Source organism: Dendrobates tinctorius, unplaced genomic scaffold (genome assembly GCF_039654945.1).
Source record: "Dendrobates tinctorius isolate UK_male_01 unplaced genomic scaffold, ASM3965494v1 ptg000143l, whole genome shotgun sequence".
Classification (NCBI taxonomy): domain Eukaryota; kingdom Metazoa; phylum Chordata; class Amphibia; order Anura; family Dendrobatidae; genus Dendrobates; species Dendrobates tinctorius.
In genome coordinates, this window is record NW_027361810.1 from 17,273,296 (window position 1) to 17,296,342 (window position 23,047).

The window sequence follows — 23,047 nt, forward strand, 5'->3', positions numbered from 1 at the left end:
ACAAGTCTTAGTCAATTCAAGTCAAGAAAACGGTCACTTCACCTTGTCTAGTTCGATGATGAAATTTGGGTCTAATATCGTCCCATCGTTGTGTTCATGGTCCACCTCATACATGTTATAAGATGGATTTCCAATTTCGACATTCATTCCTCCGTTGATTATTGGTTGTCTTCTGATAGTTTTTGCCCTACATTTATTTTATTAAAAAGAAAGAAGAGAAACATTAATTTGAAGTAGAAGCTTCACATCGGAGTCTTAGTGATTAATAATGCTAATTCAGAAAATATTCTACAATATCAACTTGTTGAAACTTAAGAAACTACAACTAACTTAGAAAAAGGAATATAAGATTGTGTTCACTTGATGTAATTTTTTTCTACAATAGCGGTAACATTGCATTGTTTTTCGGAACAATGTTTCAAAATCATGGCAAAAAGGTGCCATAAGGCTACTTTCAGACTTGCGTTACGAGGCGCAGCGCAGGGCCGCCGCTAAGCTCTGCCCCGGCCGCGCCTCCTCCGCTCAGCTCCTCCTATGGGCACATGACGCTGCATGCGACCTGCGCACCCAATCTTTAGCGTTGGGTACTCTGGCCGTGTGCTGGTATGCTTTTGCCGGCATATGCGCCCTTTTGGCGCTGTGACGAGCGCACAAAAATGCAGCACGGTGCGTTTGGCGCACGTCGGCGCAGCGCCAAAAGTGTGCATGCACCGGCAAAAGCATACCAGCACACGGCCAGCGTACCCAATGCTAAATATAGGGTACGCTGGTCGCATGCAGCGTCATGCGCCCATAGGAGGAGCTGACTGGAGGAGGCGCGGCCGAGGGCGCAGCTTAGCGGCGGCCCTGCATTGAGCCTCATAACGCAAGTCTGAAAGTAGCCTAACACAACAAATGTGGCTAAAGGATGCAACTTGTTTCCAACTTGTGAACACAGCCTAATAGTATGACAACCGCTCTCTATTTTAGATCATGTGCATAACTTACCTTCTCCTTCTTTTACATAGAATGAGCCCAATAACCAAAGTGGTTATTAATGTCACCAGTAGAACAAGTGGTACAATAATTGCAATACTTCCTATGAAGAAGGATAAACGTTGATATTAGGAAATGATATATAAAAAAACCATGCAAGAGTATTTGCAGAATACTATACAAAAACAACTACAATTCTAAGAACTGTAAAACCCATCATTAGTTTAGGAAATCAATATAAAATCAGTACGGCTTTCACCAATAACCTACATATTGGTTTGTGCCATGTGGAAAAATTAGATACTGTAAATTTAATAAATATAAACTAAATATCGCTTTAGCCTAAGGTCACATGGCCAATTTCCATTCGAGAAAATTGGTCCAATTATGCCAATTGGCTGGACTCTGATCAGAATTTGATTATCGGACTACACTCAGAAGTCATCCGAGTGTGGTCCGAGGGACCCATACACATGAATGGGCTCTTAAGTGCCAGCCGATTCTTGGAGGCAAATCGCACACTGCGTGGTTAGAGGGAAAAATTAGATATGTGCACAGCTCTATAGAATAATATTGGAGCAAGTGCTATCCACCAAAACCACTTGCATTGACTTGCTGCTATTTTTTCCCCAGACTGGCTTGATTAGAGGAAAATATTGGACATATTCACGACCCCAAAGAATTAAATGTTTTGACAGATCACACTTGGACCAACAGCACGGTCATGTGCACGGGCCCCTAGGAGGGATAGTCTGAATAAAAGCCAACGCAGGGAATGCAGCGGTTATTGTGTCTGGATAGTGAGAAGCGGTCACAACTCAAAATCGGACATGTGCATGCCTCATAGAATAACAGTATTCTGGGTGTGATCTGATGATTTGTCGGATCTCACTCGGACCGATAATACAGCCGCATGCACCTGCACCTGCCCATAGATGGGAAGATCCAGTTAGGAAAAAATTCTAAATAAATATCATCCTATAGATTAGATAATAAATATTGCACTACACTTTTACTTAGAACTTTTAAGTCACAATTACTGATAAGTCCGGATCTTGTTCACATTAGAAGAGCAGTTCAACAACACGTTTGCAGCCACGGTGGACGCTAATTTGAGATACTTACTTGATCCGGCATTGTCAGACTTACTGCTCTTGGGAGCCGGCCTCTCGCACTGCTTTCCTGACCAGTTGGCTGAACATCTACAAAGATCCAATTAAACAGTGAAATTAATGAATGCCAGCTGTGAGCCAACTAACCTGCTAAAAAGTATGTCATAAAAGCTCAACAATCTGAAAATCAGACACTTCATGCAAAATATAAAAGAATGAAGCTTTTGTTTAAGAAGATTTGTTTCAAACTTTTGCAAAATGTTGAATCAGATCATGTTAATGTCCAATCATTAACTTTCATTTCCACCTTTGATAAAAGCCGGAATAGAAATTTGATTGCAGGCACCACCGTGAATACTTTATGGCTCTGCCAGACTGTTATTAGCTATATTATGCACTGACTAGAACCCAACTATTGACAGTCAATGATGCTAGAATGATGACTGAATGACCTTGGTAGTTGTATAAAATTAGAAAGAAAGGGGCTATTTTTCCTGCCTAGAAAAAGCACCACCAATGTCTACGCATTGTGCTTGGACTGCACATAAGCTGCATTCACACCCAACTTTTGAACGAGAAGGCATTTTTTTTCTTCTTAGTCAGCCATTTTACATCTTAGAGGCAAACGTCCTAAAGAGCTTGTCCGGGACTAAAGGCCCCGTCACACTAAGCGACTTACCAGCGATCCCGACACCGATATCAAGGTGTCAGGATCGCTAGTAAGTCGCTATGTGATCGCTGGTGAGCTGTCACACAGACAGCTTCACCAGCGATCAGCACAGCGATGCCGAGCGCCCGGCATCGCTGGCCATCGCTGTAAAAAATAGAATCAAAATAAAAAATATAATTATTCTCACCTTCCGACGTCCATTCTCACCTTCCGACGTCCCATTCAGCCATCCTGCCTCTCTCCACGCTCCGGTCCCAGTGATCCTTTGCACGAATGACCGCGAGATGTCACGGTCTCGAGGGATAACAAAGTCTCGCGGTCATTCGTGCAAAGGATCACTGGGACCGGAGCATGGAGAGAGGCAGGATGGCTGAACGGGACGTCGGAAGGTGAGAATAACTATATTTTTGATTTTTTTTATTATTTTTTACACCTGATCGCTGGTCTCCCGCCTGTCACACACAGCGATGCGTGCTGGCCAGCGGGAGACCAGCGACCAAAGAAATGTCCAGAGGTTTCTTCCAGCGATCAGCGATACCGGCAGGGGGGCCGCTCGCTGATCGCTGTCACGCACAGCGATCTCGCTGGTGAGATCGCTGTTACATCACAAAAGTTGTGACTCAGCAGCGATCTCGCTACCGAGATCGCTTAGTGAGACGGGGCCTTAAGAAACTGTTCATCTATGCTTTGGATAAGTCATCAATGTCTCATTGGTGGGGGGCTTAAAGCCCTAGTGTCCTCACCAATCAACTAGCCGAGGCCAATGGAAGTTCACAGTGCAAGGAGCTATAACACCCAGCTGTGTTGACCGTGTAGTGGCTAGTCTTAACTACTACAGTCAGTTGACATTCACTTCCATGGAATCTGAGCTGCAGTACATAAGAATGGTCACTATACAGACTTTAGAGCTGTAGGCTTCCGGGCCCTTCAGTCGACCTCATATTCAGGCATCAGCTGAACATGGGGATGTTGGATGTCAGATCTCCACTAATCTGATATTGATTCTTAGACAGTCAAAAATTGATTGCAGCAGGAGCCTAGCTGTATATAATAACTAGGCATCAGCAGTGGTCGTAGAAGTATAATGGACAGTACTCATGGGGTCTTCATACTAGATATATCCATCATTGTGTGAAATATAGCACCAATTGATGACAGCTATATTCAACATCCAATAACTCCTATCGTCACCGTCGCCAAATTGCCACCTCAACAAATTGAATTTTTCTGCTCGATCTTTCATGTTACTAATATACAGTCATGAAAAAAGATTCTGATGCATCTGAACAAATTTAGAAGTGCTTTCTTCTGGCAACTCTACCAAGCAAACCTACATGTATAGCCTTTTTTAATTGTAATGTCATGAACTTAAATCATTCACATGCTAAGACCTTTAGAGTCTGAGCTGTAGCTCTTGGGCTTTTGCATGGCCATGGTCTGACCTTTGGTTAAATTTGCCAGGCTGTCCATTTCTGGAAACTACCTGAAATGTTTTCCACTTGTGAATAATCTCTCAGTGTAGAATGATGGACTCTAAATTGTTTGGAAATGGCCTTAAAACCCTTCCTAGATAAAGGGTCAGCAACAATTTCTTCTCTAAGATAATTGCTGATTTCCTTACTCCATGATATTCAGTTGATGCATGACTGTATAAAAGCAGAAGTTTGGACAGTTTGCTGGTCTGGAGGATTCAGTTAGCATGCTACAAATAAATATTTAATAAAGGGCATTTGATTGGCAGCACCAAGCTGCGACTTGCCATCTTAAAACCTATGAAACCAGAAAGAGTGTACTCAATTTTTCAAACACCACTTCTGAATTTGGGCTTAGTTTTTGGACAAAAAAAAATTACACAGTGTAATTTATCATGTGTTGTTGCTGATTTGAGGTTGTATTTATCTAATTTTAAGACTTTCTAAGGACAAGATTTTTTTTTCCATTATGTCCTGATACATAAAAACATAAAATGTACTTTGCTTTTCTCATGGCAGTATATGACTATTTTTTTTTAATTTATGTGCATATTTCCTTTAAGCTATTCTTTTACAAAACGATTTTGTAAACACTTGCAAGCAATGTCTTCTCCACTGATTAACCATGATGTTTCCTTAAGACTGCGCAGTAAAATGTGTTTCATGCGTACGTAAGAAATAACATTGAGCTATCGATGAAGGAGATGAAACTGCGTAAAGCCTTGCTGTGTAAATCAGTAGATTACATTTCCATGATGTAACTAGTCTGTAGGTTGCAAGATAAGGAATGCATTTTCTAGAGCAGTGGTCTCCAACCTGTGTCTTTCCGGCTGTTACAAATCTACAACTCCTACAAGTGTCACAGTCGCTTAAACATGTATTTCTATCATAGAATATGATGGCATATCATTAAGTTATAGCGTAAAATTCTAATCATTGAGGGTCCTGGGCAGCAGTCGCATATGATGCTTATCTGAAATCAGTTTTGCAGTCTTATAAATAATCAGAACCACTCCAGTATTTTTTTTTTATTTATTGCAGCGCTGTCTTCTTCTGTTATTAGCGCAGCACCGCCTGTCTTCTGCGTGTTTTGACCTGCCAGAACATTCCAGAGTTTGCTGGGTGAGTCGGAAGTCACAACTCAGTGTAAATCTATGAGAGCCAGAACAAGGCTCTCATAGACTTACACTGAGAGCGTGTGACCATTATGTTCGCGTTTCAGTAAGTGAAAAGTTGGTGTCAAAAGAAGGCATCACAGCACCGGAGTGGCACCGGGAACAACTGAAGATAGCGGCTGGTAAGTGGAGTACTAGAGTCAGGGAGCTTAGATTACTTGAACCACCTCTAAGAACAAATTGCTGGAGTGATGCTTTAAAAGGAATCTGTCACCCATTTTTAGTGATATCATGCAAAGATATCACCCAATTGGGTGTCCCATAAGGATTCTATTAGGACTTTTGATTCCCCCCAACCCCGCACCTTTGATGCATAAATACCTTTTTTTATCACTCTTCAGATGTATGGAAATCGCTGCGGTCTGGTCCGATGGGTGGGGCTTATTCTCTTTACCCCCATTGTCTTGCTCTGCGTATTTCGTTATTGTAAGTCTTGCATTCACATACGCATTATGTCAGCGCCTGTGCATTGAAAAGACTGTTCGAGCTTGTGCAGTATGCTTTGCCCAACTGTGGGCAAAGCATATAATCGGTACTGCGCATGCGCCAGTATTTTTCAGTGTGGTCTATGCCCCGGAAGTCTTCAAATGCAGGACACACTTCCAGGGCATAGACCGCACTGAAAAATACCGGTGCATGCACAGTACCGATTATATGCTTCGCCCACAGTTGGGCAAAGCATACTGCGCAGGCGCCAGAGGCCTTTTCAATGCGCAAGCACGGAAAATAAAGGCATCTGTGATATTCACAGATGAAGATTACGTTCAGCAAGCCGAGGGGGGGAAGAAGGCAAATAAGCCCCGCCCTTCAGACTGGAGGGCGGAGATTTCCATACATCTCCACCAAGATAAAAAAGGTATTTATGCATCAAAGGTGCGGGGTCGGGGGCAATCAAAAGTCCTAATAGAATCCTTATGGGATGCACAATTGGGTGATATCTGTACATGATATCACTAAAAATGGGTGACAGATTCCCTTTAAGCCTGAACTACATGTCCATCCTGAAATATTCTCAACAACTCCAAAACACACCACTTATAAAGATGTGTCCACAAATAAAGACTTTATCCCCTGTTTTGATATTGATAAACTACACTTAAAATTGTCCATTACTATCAGATCAGTAGAGACTGACATCCAACAACCCCACCAATCAAGCTCAAAGAGCATCTCTAACACTGGAGGACCCAACAGCCTAGTGATTTGAACAAGCACTGTGTAATGCTTCATGTCTCCAGTGGAGGCACTCCTTGGAATGTGAACACTTGCTACCCGGTTGCATCAAAAATTAAAGATAATCGCTGTTGTATGACTTTCAACCAAAACAAGCTCTGAAAATTCATACAGTCTTTCCGAATCCCATAATTAATATGTCAAATGGAACATACATAGTAGAATGTTCTGTTCAATAAAGGTGCACACACATTCAGGGAAGCAAAGCCAAACAGTTAAGAAACTGTCCAAAGTAATGGATTGCTTTATGGGTAAACATCATGATTCTTTAGACTTTCATTTCATTGCAGATTGCTAGTTGTATTTTTGATTTTTTTTCCTTTCTTTTTTTTTTATTGAAGGGTCTTGACCCCTGAATGCAAAGTCTTATTCATCATTTGAACAAATGATCAACAATCAGAGAACTCATACAAAACTAATCACGGGAGGGCAAGTTGTTTGCTGGATACGTTAACTAGGCTTGTGATTTATTGAGTAATATTTTACTTTGCCTACAAATGAAAAAATTAGATCTGGACTTTAACGAAAAGAAATAAAAATTGTAATAAACATGATTTTAAAACAGTGGTCTCTGACTTTTATATTTTGTTTATTGAATTTTATTCAGAAAAAAAGCCCTTGGTCCAAAGTCGACAAATAGCAGTACGTCCGAAATATATTTATTGATGTAGAATTGGTGAGCTTGTGCCCTGAGGTTTTGTATGAGTTGTTAACTCGGCACCCTGAATCTATTTAGATACAATGATTTTCTGCACCAGAGGAAGTATCTTTGAGCTACAATTCCAACACAGAACATCCCCATTACTTTCCTGACATAGACCTCTTGTACATTCCAGAGCCATGAGCCTGGAGCTTTCAGTATATCTAGCTCTAATTAAGTTTGAATCTGATACAAAAAATATTCAGTGGTATATAGAGATATTGAGAATGGATTGGGTTGGCCTTCAGAAATTTCTCTACAGTCAAGCTATACCATGAAAGATGTGTTTGGAAGATGCATAATGATTGCTTAAATGCAATTAAATACTCAGTTAAAAAATAAAAGATTTTCCCAAAATTGGAAGCGTGATGGTATAAAATAATAAAAATGTTTCTTACCACTCCAATGCACTGCCACTTCGGCACTGGTCTCTCCACCAGACCAGAAGTGACATCGTCCTTTCCATCAATCACCTCAATGCTTAGACCATTGACTGGCTGCTGAGTCAGGTGATTGATAAAGACTTAGTTGTAGTGATGAGCAAGTATACTCGTTACTCGAGATTTCCCGAGCATGCTCGGGTGATTTCTGAGTATTTTGGCGAGCTCAGAGATTTAGTTTCTGTCACTGTAGCTGCATGACTTGCGGCTGCTAGACAGCCTGAATACATGTGGGGATTTCCTAACAAACCAGGCAATCCCCACGTATTCAGGCTGGCTAGCAGCTGCAAGTCATGCAGCTACGGTGACAGAAACTAAATCTCCGAGCACGCCAAAATACTCGGAGATCACCCGATCATGCTCGGGAAATCTCGAGTAACGAGTATACTCGCTCATCATTACTTGTCATTCAACCAGAAGAAAAAATGTAATATCCATCACCGGTCAACTGGCACTATAGTCAATTAGTGGTGTCAGCAGTCACTGATAGACAGGGTGTTATCACTTTATATTCCGGCAGAGACCACTGGAGTGGCAGCATTTGAGCAGGGAACATTAAGTAGCAAGTAATCCCTATTTCTTTATTTCTTAAAAATTCCTACTTTCTTCCAATGTTTTAAGTGTCTTGGAAAAAATCCTTTAAGGAATATTAACATCCTAGAACATTAGTGTAGTCAGGTAGAAAGTGTAAAAATAAGCAAGTTTACAATTCGCTTGCTTTTTCTGTTTACCTTGTCTTGCTAAGTCTTCTTTTGGGTTTCATTGTTTACAGTTTATTAATATGGGGCTATAGCTTAGGGGCAATGGCGAAAATCAGGGCAGTCCTTCCAATCTCTTTCCTATATAATCTGTAAGCACTGCATTGAGGCCATCTGGGATCGATTGAGCGTTTTGTTAGCTCGTTCATGCATCTCTCTCTCCAGCACAACTGCACATCCTGTGCTGCAGAGGGAATGGTGTCTCATAGAGCAACATTGAAAGCATGCACAATTCAAGCCAACAGCGCCTGTCACTCAAGGAGGAGCGCCTGCCCCACCACCATCCCCACCATCCAGCAATCATGAAATCGGAGTCTAGAGAAAGCAGCACATTCCCGAATATATCAGCTGAGAGGAACCCTTTAAAGGAAAAAAAAGAGTTACTTGGTAACAAGACAGCTTGCCAAGGGTGACTGGTTGAAGATCACTGCTAAGCACAAGATTTTTGAACAGATAAACGTTAATTCATAAAGTGGCAGGGATGGTTTCAAAAATAGCAGGCTGCATTCATAAACCAAAAAAAATTGTATCAAATTTTACACAATTTTACATTTTTCTGTTTGTCTCACATGTAATTGCAAGATGTTTTTAAGAATAAACTGGAGCCAGGTCTTGAGGGTAAACTAAAGCGTTTTAGACCTGTTCCTGTTCTTTTGGAAACCATCACTTGGCGTCACATACACAGTACAAGCAGAATAAGATAAGATGCAGTTTAGCAGATGATGGTGAGAAATATCCAGGTCACATTCAGCAATTCCTGTCCCCTCAGCTTGGCTATAAGGACGATTACAGTCAAGTTAGGATATTTCTGCCATTATTTTCTCAGGTAGATTAGAGGTCCCCAACAAGTGGCTTTGGGGCAATATTTAGCTTACGACCCTCCAGTTGTGTGTCACATAGTGATGGCCATAGGCATTGTGTCCAATGCGACACAGATCCTGACAATATTGGTGATACATGTTATCCACTAATCAATTGGATTGTCTAATATCAATTTGTGAAATGTCACATCAAGTAAGCTAGGTGCAGACAACCATGTGTTCTCTCATCTCTTTCGAGCGTCGGGTCAATAATGCAAATCATGCTCTTATCAAACTCTGATCAGAGTGTGAGCATAGTGCTACCGATTGTCTTGGATGAGGAGAAGATGGAGAAAAGCATTTCTCCATCTTCTCCATTGTGTCAGTCCCTGTGTCATCCGAGTACAGTCCGATGATTTCCACGCACTCCTTGACTTGCATGGCCGAGTGGGATGCAAATATTGGATCAAACTCAGTCATGTAATGATTTTTTCCTTGGACAGGCTTGGTCCGAAAAAAAAGATTTGATATATGCCGGGCCCCATAGACTAACATTGGTCCAGGTGCGATCTGATGTTTTGTCGGATTGCACTTAGACCGAAAATATGGTCATCTGCACCTGACTTAATGCAATGAGGAGAATTTTGGAGCGCCAGAAGTCAGGCATTTCTCACCTATCCTTTAAATAATTGATAGATGTCTTTTTTTGGGATAACCACTTGAAATTGATCATTCAATGCAGACAGAGAAAGTGACAACTTCTCCTCTAAACCAGAACTGTGCTCAGAACCGTTGTCACTTTCCGTACCTAAGTCCAATGAGCACAAGGAAAAAATCTTCTCCCGTAGTAAAAAAATCTAGTAATATTTATACTTTGAAGAAAAAAAATAATTGGGAAAAGCCATTGCTTCTATTGGCAAAAATATCAGTTGTGAGTGGAATTGTCCTTCAGCTCATCTTTTAAGCATTTTTTGAAACCAGGAAGATAATCCTATAGTATGTGAATACACGCAACATTTTTCTCCAATTAATAACATCTAAAAGTTGACAATATAATATAACATTCATATGGGAACATCACAAATGAACTTAGGGCCACAAAATAAACGATAAAAATAAAAAATAAACAAAAGTAAAACCTTTCTTTACAAGAAAAAAAAAAAGCACAGAACATTGCGCGAGTCGTCTTCCATGTTAAAATAAAAAAAAAAATATGAGACATGTCGGGTTATTGTTCATGGTGTAAAGAAAGTTCCAAATGATGAACAGAAACGGTGTCAAAACAAAGAACAGCGTTAAGTGGAAGGTTAAACCTACTTGCATTTCGGTTCATTAAACGCTGTTAAAGTGCAAATTCCCTCATTCTGACAGTAGTAATCACAAGGGTTCATTTTCTGGTCACAGCGCTGACTTTTAAACCCCATAGAGCATCTGTAGAATTTCAGTAAGACACAACTCCAATGAATAGTCTGCCAGTCTCTCCGGTATCCTAATGTTTCTCATTGACAATGAATGGAACATCAAAAAGTTGTGAGCTAAACTGTTCAGAAACCAGATCCGCTCTCCCCAAACAGTCGATGCATAGTTTACTCCAGAGCCCATACTGGGTGGCCACCATTTTTTGGACTCAACCAATTCACTAGGAACTTTCGTGTCTACAATTTGCACCTCTAATATGGGTAATAAAAAAAATGCATATTATGGAAACTTAAAGTGGTTGTGCACTGCTGGATAACACCTTTTTAATATCTCCAGGATGTAGCATTAAATAAATAATCTAAGTACTTACCTCCCAGACCCGCTCCTTTCTTCCTACGTCAGCCTTGTGTCCACCTGGTGACCACGTAAAATAAAATAAAATGTCACACAACATTGATTGGGTGATGTGACCACCAGGGGAAACCACTCCGTGACTGGAAGAAGAGTGCCGATTCTGGAACAATCAAGGGTTTTTTTTATTTTATATTCCAGTAGGGCACAACCCCTTTAAAGTAAAAGTCACAATTTTAGAACAATATCCATTTTAAGATCAATATTCTCCTCTGAATTATTTGATAATATAGCCTTACTAGTGTTGGAGCCCTCTTCATGTTGTACAGAACTGTAAATCCCCTTCGCTATGCAACCATGAAGTTAAATAATTAAAGTCTGGCAGCAAGGAGCCACCACTAGGGGGCGCTTACTGTATACAGATATATTACTGAGTTCAACATTATGTACAAATATATGTACAGTGGCATGTAAAAGTTTGGGCACCCCTGCTTAAAATGACTGTTATTGTGAATGGTTAAGGAAGTTGAAGATGAAATGAACTCTAAGAGACCTAAGTTAAAACTGGCACATTTCCTTTGTATTTAAGGTGTATATATATATATATATATATATATATACAGTGGGGAAAAAAAGTATTTAGTCAGTCAGCAATAGTGCAAGTTCCACCACTTAAAAAGATGAGAGGCGTCTGTAATTTACATCATAGGTAGACCTCAACTATGGGAGACAAACTGAGAAAAAAAAATCCAGAAAATCACATTGTCTGTTTTTTTTTCATCTTATTTGCATATTATGGTGGAAAATAAGTATTTGGTCAGAAACAAAATTTCATCTCAATACTTTGTGATATATCCTTTGTTGGCAATGACAGAGGTCAAACGTTTTCTGTAAGTCTTCACAAGGTTGCCACACACTGTTGTTGGTATGTTGGCCCATTCCTCCATGCAGATCTCCTCTAGAGCAGTGATGTTTTTGGCTTTTCGCTTGGGAACACGGACTTTCAACTCCCTCCAAAGGTTTTCTATAGGGTTGAGATCTGGAGACTGGCTAGGCCACTCCAGGACCTTGAAATGCTTCTTACGAAGCCACTCCTTCGTTGCCCTGGCGGTGTGCTTTGGATCATTGTCATGTTGAAAGACCCAGCCACGTTTCATCTTCAATGCCCTTGCTGATGGAAGGAGGTTTGCACTCAAAATCTCACGATACATGGCCCCATTCATTCTTTCATGTACCCGGATCAGTCGTCCTGGCCCCTTTGCAGAGAAACAGCCCCAAAGCATGATGTTTCCACCACCATGCTTTACAGTAGGTATGGTGTTTGATGGATGCAACTCAGTATTCTTTTTCCTCCAAACACGACAAGTTGTGTTTCTACCAAACAGTTCCAGTTTGCTTTCATCAGACCATAGGACATTCTCCCAAAACTCCTCTGGATCATCCAAATGCTCTCTAGCAAACTTCAGACGGGCCCGGACATGTACAGGCTTAAGCAGTGGGACACGTCTGGCACTGCAGGATCTGAGTCCATGTGGCGTAGTGTGTTACTTATGGTAGGCCTTGTTACATTGGTCCCAGCTCTCTGCAGTTCATTCACTAGGTCCCCCCGCGTGGTTCTGGGATTTTTGCTCACCGTTCTTGTGATCATTCTGACCCCACGGGGTGGGATTTTGCGTGGAGCACCAGATCGAGGGAGATTATCAGTGGTCTTGTATGTCTTCCATTTTCTAATTATTGCTCCCACAGTTGATTTCTTCACTCCAAGCTGGTTGGCTATTGCAGATTCAGTCTTCCCAGCCTGGTGCAGGGCTACAATTTTGTTTCTGGTGTCCTTTGACAGCTCTTTGGTCTTCACCATAGTGGAGTTTGGAGTCAGACTGTTTGAGGGTGTGCACAGGTGTCTTTTTATACTGATAACAAGTTTAAACAAGTGCCATTACTACAGGTAATGAGTGGAGGAAAGAGGAGACTATTAAAGAAGAAGTTACAGGTCTGTGAGAGCCAGAAATCTTGATTGCTTGTTTCTGACCAAATACTTATTTTCCACCATAATATGCAAATAAAATGAAAAAAAACAGACAATGTGATTTTCTGGATTTTTTTTTCTCAGTTTGTCTCCCATAGTTGAGGTCTACCTATGATGTAAATTACAGACGCCTCTCATCTTTTTAAGTGGTGGAACTTGCACTATTGCTGACTGACTAAATACTTTTTTTCCCCACTGTATATATATATATATCTTTTTTACCTTTTAAAAATTACAAAAATGAAAATGGCCCTTTAATATTTGTGTGCTCAGATCACTTCGACCAAGGTTTCAGGTCTTTAATTAGCCTGTTAGGGTTATGGCTTGTTTACTATCAACTTTAGGAAAGGCCAGCTGATGCCAATTTCCAAGTTTTATAAAACCCAGCCAACTCTAACCTTGTGCCAGGAACAGCAGCCATGGGTTCTTCTAAGCAGCTGCCTAGCACTCAGAAAGTGAAAATGGAAATGGTGGAGGCCACAAAGTAGAAGGTTATAAGACGATAGCAATGTGTTTTCAAGTTGCCCTTTCCTCATTTCAAAATGTAGTTAAGAAATGACAGTTACCAGGAACAGTAGAGGTCAAGATAAGGTCTGGAAGAGTAAGCAAAATTTCAGTGAGAGTTGGTCATAGGATTGTTAGAGAGGTAAATCAGAAATTCCGCTTGACTGCAACAGTCCTTCAGAAAGTTTTAGCAGACTCTGGAGTTGTGGTATATTGTTCTACTGTTCAGGGAAACCTGCACAAATATGGCCTTCATGGAAGAGTCATCAGATGAAAATCTCTCCTGCATCCTCACTGTAAAATTTAGTGTTTGAAGTCTGCAAAGGAGTATGTAAACAAGCCTGATGCATTTTGGAAACAAGACCTGTAGACCGATGAGGTTAAAATAGAATTGTTTGGCCACAATGATCAAAGGTATGTGTGGAGAATGAAGGGTACAGAATTTCAGGAAAAGAACATCTTGCCAATCATTAAACCTGGTGGTGAGTCAATCATGCTTTGAGGATGTGTTGCAGCTAATGGCACGAGGAACATTTCATGGATAGAGAGAAGAATGGATTCAAAGAGAGGTCAACAAATTCTTGATACAAACATAACATCTGTGAAAAAGCTGAAGATGAAAAGTAGATGGCTTCTACAAATGGAGAATGATCCTAAACACATGTCAAAATCCACAATAGACAACCTCAAAAGGCGCAAAATGAAGGTTTTACAATGACCCTCACTGTCCCCTGATCTGAACATCATTGAAAATCTGTGGCTAGACCTCAAAATAGCAGAGGATGCAAGACGACCCAGGAATCTCACAGAACTGTAGGAATTCTCCAAGGAAGAATGGAGGAAAATTCCTTAAACATGAATTGAAAGACTCTTGTCTGGCTACAAAAAGCGTGTGCAAGATAGGATACTTTCCAAAGGGGGTACTACTAGGTACTAACCATGCAGGGTGCCCAAACTTTTGCATTGGCTCATTTTCCTTTTTGTTTGAAAAGATTAAAATATCTATCTTTTTGCCTAAAATACAAAAGAAGTTTGTCATTGTTAACTTCAGGCCTTTTAGAGATCATTTATTGCTATGTTTACACCCTTCCTAACTATCCCTTTTTATAGACTTATTGATTACAGCATATAATGAAAAACTAATTTTATAACTGCGGTTGCAATATACTAATTAGTGGGTGACCAGTGACGGTGGTATTGTTCTCCCCAGACTAATCGTCCCATGTTATCATATCCCTGTAGGTGTGAGTAACATAATTTTCAAGAGTGCTGTGACTTCTGGCTTTTTGTAAATCTCTGACTACCTGGCAATGTGCAGTAAACCAGGTGTATGCACTCAGCTTCACCGGCGCACTGCATGTGTGGTTCAGGACCCTGCTAGCCGCCAGATTTGCAGAGTTGGTAGCTATGGCTGGCTAAGTTTTGTGTCGTGGCTACCACCGCAGAGCACTGGTTAACCCTATAAATGGCTTGTTAGGAATGGTATAAAGACAGCAATAAATACAAGTTGGCGGCTTGGGGGCATTTGGGGTATATTTTTCCTGCATGCATTTCATTAAGACTGGCAAGGAGAATGCCAATCAGGCAGGCTTGGTCTAGCCCGCAGGAGAACAGGAGAATCCTCCGGTAGGCCCCTGTGCAAGAGTAGGCCACCACCCTCTTATATGAGCAGTACTTGGTACAATATACTTGAATCATTATGTACAGGCAATGGCGGCATCTTATTCATTTAGCAATTTACCCAGTTGTTATATGAATTTGCAATTGAGGATAGTGTCACATTTGCCTTTAGCTGAAAAGTGGGGCCCTGGAGGTGGTCACTGGTGGGCCCTTGGCACCTCAGTCTGACACTGGGGCTAAGGTTTTTAAAGTAGATCAGAAAAATATTTCTCTGGGAAGATATAATATACAGATAAAAAAAAACTTTCGACAATCACATTCTGTGCCCATATTTAGACCGTATTTTGTCAAAATTTTCTACTGCTGTGACTAATAGAAAAAAAGTCAGTTGTTCCTAGGGAATTGATTGTTACATCCTTGCAGATGGATTTTCATGCTCTAACCAAAAAATAGTAGCCTTCCATGGAGTAGTTAACGTACATGTTTAGAAAAAAAATAAAATAATTTTGTAGTAAAATTAATAAATTGAACATTAAGGAATAAACAACACAATGTTACACAGCGTCACGTTTTCACACAATCACAATATGCAATTATTTCAATTTCCTTTATATTGCATTTTAATCATTTGCATTAATTGTTTTAGTCGGAGTTGCATGATTATTGTTTCCTCCGTGACTATATTCTAGGTCACATTTCACAAAAGTCTGAAAGAATACAGCAAAGTGGAAAAACATCAGAAAGATTGAATATCAGCTGCCAACAGTAATAAATTTACTCTACACCTTTCAAATGTCTTTGCTCCGGCTTTTGTTTAGACTTTTTTGGTTTTTTTTTACGTATGACTTTTTATTTCTCCGCCGCTATTCTGACATGAATGAGCGAGAAGCCGTTGGTCGATGGTGATACATTTAATGGGATAAGTATAGATGTAACATAGTTAACATCCTTTCACCTTGCTAGCCTTGCTGGGAAGGAGACTAACTGGCAAAAAGGCAATTAACCTTGTGACCTTACTTTTTCATCCTTCTTCAAAGGTGAACTTCAACACCCTTTTAAAAAAAAAACAAAAAAAAAACTACTTACTGGATACAGTGTTCCTTACCTCTGATCTTGGAGAAAACAGAAAATGGGAATACCTTTTGTTTTATAGGACGCTTTAACCTACCGTTACAGGAAATAGAATGTGATCTCTTTTTGTAAAAATCCAAATTACCTAAATTTGAACTTAAATTCTGTTTAAACCTAAGCTATTACTATACGGTATTTTGGATTACAATAAGGCTCTCGAGAAAATTACACTAAGATATTCTCATATCCTTTTGGAAATACACGTTTTCTGAAAAATTAATAAAATGGACTTCACCCTCCTTTCTATTTAATATTAATGGGACTGACTGAAACATGCAAGTACTGCACTTGACTTTACCCAGCAGTCCCGAAAACAATGAATGGAGCAGAGGTTGACCATGTGCACCTCCGCTCCATTCAAGATGGAGCTGCAGAACCTTGTTCTCAGGAATCCAAAGCCACAATCTCAGGAATCACTGAGGGTCCCAGTGGTCAGAACCCCAGCAATCATCAAATTAACCCCTATCTTTTGGATAGAGGGTGTACTTGTGATTTTGGGGACAACCCTTCAAACTAGATCTATTACTGGTACTTAGTAGATTTAAAAGGGTACATTGACCGCTAAACACTTACAACTAGATAAATGTACATAAAGGTTAGGAAGTAAACACTTGAAGTCTCACTAAAACTCTTTAAAAGGGTTGCTCAGTCTTAGGCTGGAGTCGCACATAGCGACTCACCAGCGATCCTGACAACGATATCAATGTGTCAGGATCGCTTGTGAATCGCTATGTGATCGCTGGTGAGCTGTCAAACAGACAGCTTCACCAGCGATCAGCACAGCAACGCCCAGAGTCACTGTGCACGTTCGTAACCAGCGCGCTGATGCAGGAAGCTGGTAACTAACGTACACATCGGGTATCTAAGGGACGCCCGTCCCTTGGATACCCGATGTGTACATTAGTTACCAGCAGATCGCTGGTCTCCCGCCTGTCACACGCAGCGATGCGTGCTGGCCAGCGGGAGACCAGCGACCAAAAAAAAATCCTGGCCTTTCCTGCAGCGATCAGCGATACCGGCAGGGGGGCCGGTCACTGATCGCTGTCACACACAGCGATATCGCTGGTGAGATCGATGTTACGTCACAAAAGTTGTGACTCAGCAGCGATCTCGCTAGCGAAATCGCTATGTGTGATGGGGCCTTTAGGCTAGAAGTTTGCAGTGACTATGTTACTGCAGACTTGTTGATCCCCACACCATGTGCACATCACACTATAAGTTATTTTCCTGTGCCAGACCACAAGTATTCAATTTGCATTCATGTGGTCACATGATGACTAGATGTGCGTGGCCTCACTCAATGTCCAGTCAGAATGTGGCTGGAAGTATGCAAATTATGCAGATCGCAAACTTGGAGGCCCATGACCTGGCACCTGGAAAACCTCACAGTGTGCTGTGCATGCGGTGTGAGGGTTCATAAGTCTGTAGTCAAATACAGTCACTGCAGACTTGTAGACTAAGGCCGGGTTGTTTCTGGCTTTGCTCTACTTAGAGTCAACCACGGGTTTAATCAACCTTACGTTGCACTAACAAATTTTATGAAATATTTAAGATTTTTCGGAATTTTACATATTCAAAAAGCAATCAATCCTTAGGATAGTTCATCAAAATGAGGTTGGTGGCGGTCTGACATACTGCACCCCTATTGGTCAGCTGATACTATCTCCGGTGGCTCTCTTGAATAGGAGCGGAGCTGCAGTTCTTGGTTATGGCCAATATAGATTCAATTAAGTTGTGCTGCATAGCTCTGTTTAATCTTTACATCCAGTTGATCCCGGAGCTTATAAGAGCTGATTGGTGGGGGGACTGACACTTGCTTTTTCCACCAATCTCATATTGACAGAACATCAATATTGACTGTCCTTAAATCAACTAACGGTGCATTTACACCGAAAGATTATCATTTCATGATTATATTGCAGCGGAACCTGGCTTCTGAGAACCCAGTGAATCATCAAAATGCTAATTCATCGGTTGAAATGATGTTTTGTGCTACTCAAAAGATCAGAAGTCTTGGCAGCACATCATCCTGTGTATACAGAATTAGTGCTGCCGAGAGCAATGGTACCGCCTCCGAGGATCGATCCGCTTATCTCTACAGCCAATCACCAGCATCAGTGGCCAATTGCTGTATTAACTTGCAGATCACTGACTGCCTGCAGTGGTTACGTGCCATTACGGCTGATGGAACTGAAGCAGAGATCTGCTATGAACCATCGGAAGATCAAAACTGGAGCGAAAGATTATTTAACAGGAAATATATTTATTTTCAGCTGTTAGGTTTATGTTTTAAGCTTTATTTTGCCTTAGAACACTATTTATAATATTGTTTGATTGAAAAGTTTTCTTTTTTTTTTATTCCAGCCTAATTGGATGCTGCTCGGTGATAATATTCGGTGTTATCATTTACAAGTTACGTGGAAGAAGGTGAAGAGAGAATCATTACTGTGCGCCCCTGTTATTTTAACATCATTGGCAGTCAGTATATTGTGAGGAGATACATTGTCACAAGCAATACTCACAAACAGACCGGTATGTTTGTCTCAGGGTCCAGCCGACATGTGCCCCCATTATAACAGTATCCGTCACATAACTGACAGCTAGGGGCGATCTTTCCATTACTGCAGCTAAGGAGAAAAAAAAAAAGAAAAAAAGTGGATTAATTATTCCTTTAACTTCTAAGTCTCTCAATGTAAACTTGTCATCTACTCTGCAAAAAACAAAACAAAGAAATATCAGCTGAATGCGAAAACACCGTCTCTATGACAGGTCAGCCCTGGGCGATCATTTTTTAAACAGCATGACAGCAAGCGTATTTTTTTTTCCTCTTAGGCTATTATATTTGCAAACCGTTAGTTCAGATAAACAAGGCAATGCTAACATTTACTAATGCCATGCAAACATCCAGCATGGATCCTCTAGAGGCCAACCGTCACATTTCGCAGACCCGTTCTGCTTTGTATGCATACAGCAGACGACCAAACCGCTAACACGCGAAAGAGAAAAAAAATAATAAGAATTTGGAGATTTCATCTTCCCCATTCTGCCTGAACATACCAAGTTGAGGCTGTTGTTTCTGTCAATATGTCAAAAATATCACCAGCCTATTTACAGGGGATTACAAACATTACAAATTACTGCAAACCCATGTCAATCACGACATCCACCAGTATCACATTTACTAACGCAAGAGACTTTCCCACATTAGGATAGATACAAATAGATTTCAGTAAATCCCCCTGCCCTACTGTCATCAACACGACTAAAAGATTTTCTATAGACTCAAAAATTAGACTCATTAGCAGTTTATAAAGTCCAGGCCCCATGGCTGTGTTAAGAGTAGGGCGAAGATGCCATAAGGATCAGTAAGAATAATATTATTTGCGATGAAACTACGGCGAGTTCTGCGGCAAAATCTGGATTTTGTTGTTGACTCACGATGTATTCCACCCGGTACCTGGAAGTGAAAATCGGTGGCATTACACTAGATTTCACTAGATAATGGGCATGCTGTTGGTTTGAAACGCTATAGTGCGCTTATTTCTTCATGTAGAATTTTTTCACTACTTATAGCTGAGATTTCTGATCATGGTCTTAGGATACAGATGAGTCCTCCTTTACTTTCCATGGATTTCACGGACTTTAGTTCTTCGCCAAGCCAATTTCAAAATATTATCTTGATATGCTGTTAAAACTCTTGTTAGTGCAGTTCATAACACAACAAAAGGGTATATAGTATAGTAATCTCCTGACAGAGTGTCCTGAAACTTAGTGCTTTTTTTTTTTTTTAAAGATGCCAATCTTGCACTATTCATCTCCACATATTGAGCCAAGAGTAAGGCTGGGTTCACATGTAGCGGACCTCTCGCGGAATTTACAGCGAGAATTCCGGAATTCCATTCCGCGGGAAAATCGCATTTTAAATTCCCGCGATTTTCCCACAGAAAAACTAGCATTTTGCAAGCGTAATTAGCTTGCAGAATTGCTAGCGTTTTCCAAGCGATCTGGAGCATCGCTTGGAGAACTGATTGACAGGTTGGTCACACTCATCAAACAGTGTTTGACGAGTGTGACCAACTTTTTACTATTGAGGCCGCCTATGCGGCATCAATTGTAAAAGATAGAATGTAAAAAATAATAATAAAAAAATATATTGTTATTCTCACTTTCCGACGTCCCGTGCAGCCTTCCCGTCTCTCCACGCTCCCGGTCCCAGTAATCCTTTGCGACAATTACCGCGATGACGTCTGTTCTCGCAGGATCGCGACGTCTCGCGAATGACCGCGAGACTTCGCGATCCCGCGAGAATGGATGTCATCGCTCGCAAAGGCTTACTGGGACCAGGAGCGTGGAGAGAGACGGGAAGGCTGCGCGGGATGTCGGAAGGTGAGAATAACAATATTTTTTATTTTAAATTCTATTTTTTACAGGGATATGGTACCCAAAGCCCGGAGGACAGTCTCCTCTCCTCCGGACCGTGGGTACCATCCGCAAATGTTCTGCTTACTTTTCGCATGGTGTGCACAACCACATGTGGAAAGTAAGCAGAGCAATGCATTCCTATGGGTGCGGGATCACTGCGATTCCGCGAAATTAATGAGCATGCTGCATTTTTTACCGCAAAGCGATTCCGCCGCGGTAAAAACCGCAGCATTAGCACAGCATTGCGGAATCCCATAGGAATGTATGGGATGCTTATTTTTTGTGTTTTCGCGGCAAAATCGCGCGGTTAAAACCGCCACGGAAACGCAAAAAAAACGCCACGTGTGAACTCCGCCTAAAGGTAAGGAAGAACACATCTGTCTAGCCATCACTTTATGGTAAGCTATGCCATCATGTACAATATGTTGGGATAGCATGACTTGACTCTTTTTCTTCACCCCGTGGACTATCCTGAATTCATGTGTTCTTTCAAATTTGGTGACCGTGAGCCTATCATCTTGGGATATGTCCTACCAAGAAGCTCAGCTCTTTCAACAGAAATAGTCTACAAAGAATATGTAGCCCTAACTAGTCCAAACAAATTAGCATCTACCCAAGAAGAAGTCAATGAGTTTGTTTTGAGACCCGTGGAATCATATTGGCAACTCAAGTTATCCCCATAACTAGAGTTGAGCGAATATGTTCGATATGGGTCAACAAATCTGAATTTGCCATATTCAAGCCATAGTGCCAAATTTATGTTTGATGATCAGTTCTGAACATATTCGTTCATTTCTCCTCCCATTGACTCCAATGACGTTCGGCTGTGTTTGCCGAATATTGGAAAAACAATATTCGGCGTCAATCAGAATCAGAATCGAATTTTAAGAAATTCACTCAACTCTACCCATGAGCCATCCTTATGTGTTATAGTGTGGACAGATAGAAAGTGGCCATAACTTTCATGATTCCCTTACCAATTGCCATAGTCATAATACACATGAGCCAGATTTAGACTGATCCGAGAAGCATTTACCGTGTATGCATGAAAGGTTAAGGGTGCCTTCCGAGCGACTGTTGACCCAACAGCAACACACTACCCAAGACTGGAAGAGATACAGCAAGCATTCTGATGTATACAGCAAGCAGGTAGCAACCGGAGAGTAAAAAGCTACCGGAAAGTAGAGTTGGTGAACAGAGGCGTAAATGAATATTTATTGATCATTTGAAATTACTTTAAAAGTTGTCAACTGAACTTATATAACAGAAAAAAGTAATAGATGTTGTAATTTGCCATTTTCTGAAAACCTTGGTACCTTTTAGTCAAATCTAAATGTCAACTTTATTATTTCCTCTGAATAAATATAGAAAAAACTGACTTATTTCTCACTCAATAAATTCAATGCAGCCTTTCATCCGGCAGATTATTCCGCAATAGTCATCCTTCTTTTTGTATTAAGTTTTCAGTATTATTTTTCTAACTCAGGAATTAAACAGAATTAGCAATTCATCAGAAATCTCATTAAGCGATTTATGCAAAAGATTCTCTATTTATATTTGTGCTGTGCTGGAAATCCATTTTAATAGCTTTTATCCTGACATAGAAATTATTTAAGAAAAAGTTTTTTTCTCTACTGGTAAAAAGTAAATGGCGGAATAGAAACAGAATCATATTTTTTTATTTTTTTTAAATTCTAAATAGTGGGAAAACTCTGCTAGTTATATATAGAGGTTGGATTCAGGATGCCAAACCTCTTGTCCCCTGTCACACAACCAAGAATCCGTACAAGTTTGGATGCAACGTCTGCAGCCAGCCTAATGCTATGTGCCCACGTAAGCTGAATTTTCCTGAACCAAACCAGACTCCTTCGCAGGAAATCCACATTTTTTTTGGCTTTTTTTGCGCGTTTTTATCGCGTTTTTTCTGCAGATTTTTCGCATTTTTTTTTATGGAGCATCCGAAAAAAATGAAGAAAGTGGCAAATCCGCAGATTTTTTGCAAAATTAATGAACATGCTGCGTTTTTTTCCGCGATGCGGTTTTTTTTTGCGGAAAAAAACGCAGCATGGGCACAAAAATTGCAGAATGCATTCTAATAATGGGATGCTTAATGTATGCGTTTTTTCAGCGTATTTGCAGGTGAAAAAACGCTAAAAAAAGCGAAAAATCCTGAACGTGGACACACAGCCTTAAGGGAAGTTTAGCAAAGTGGAACTTAAAGGCAATGGACACCTTTGAT

At 40.7% G+C, this 23,047-nt stretch overlaps 1 protein-coding gene across 1 annotated transcript in view; it reads right to left on the reverse strand.

Moving 5' to 3' along the window:
• The window catches only part of LRP1B (LDL receptor related protein 1B), a 1,871,059-nt gene that overhangs the window by 12,148 nt on the left and 1,835,864 nt on the right, over positions 1-23,047 (reverse strand). Inside the window, exons 86-89 of the mRNA XM_073545568.1 lie at positions 18,909-19,013; positions 2,101-2,177; positions 988-1,078; positions 43-187 (exon numbers count right to left, since the gene is read on the reverse strand). Coding sequence (XP_073401669.1) covers positions 43-187; positions 988-1,078; positions 2,101-2,177; positions 18,909-19,013 — 418 coding nt within the window. The remainder of the gene's footprint in view (positions 1-42; positions 188-987; positions 1,079-2,100; positions 2,178-18,908; positions 19,014-23,047) is intronic.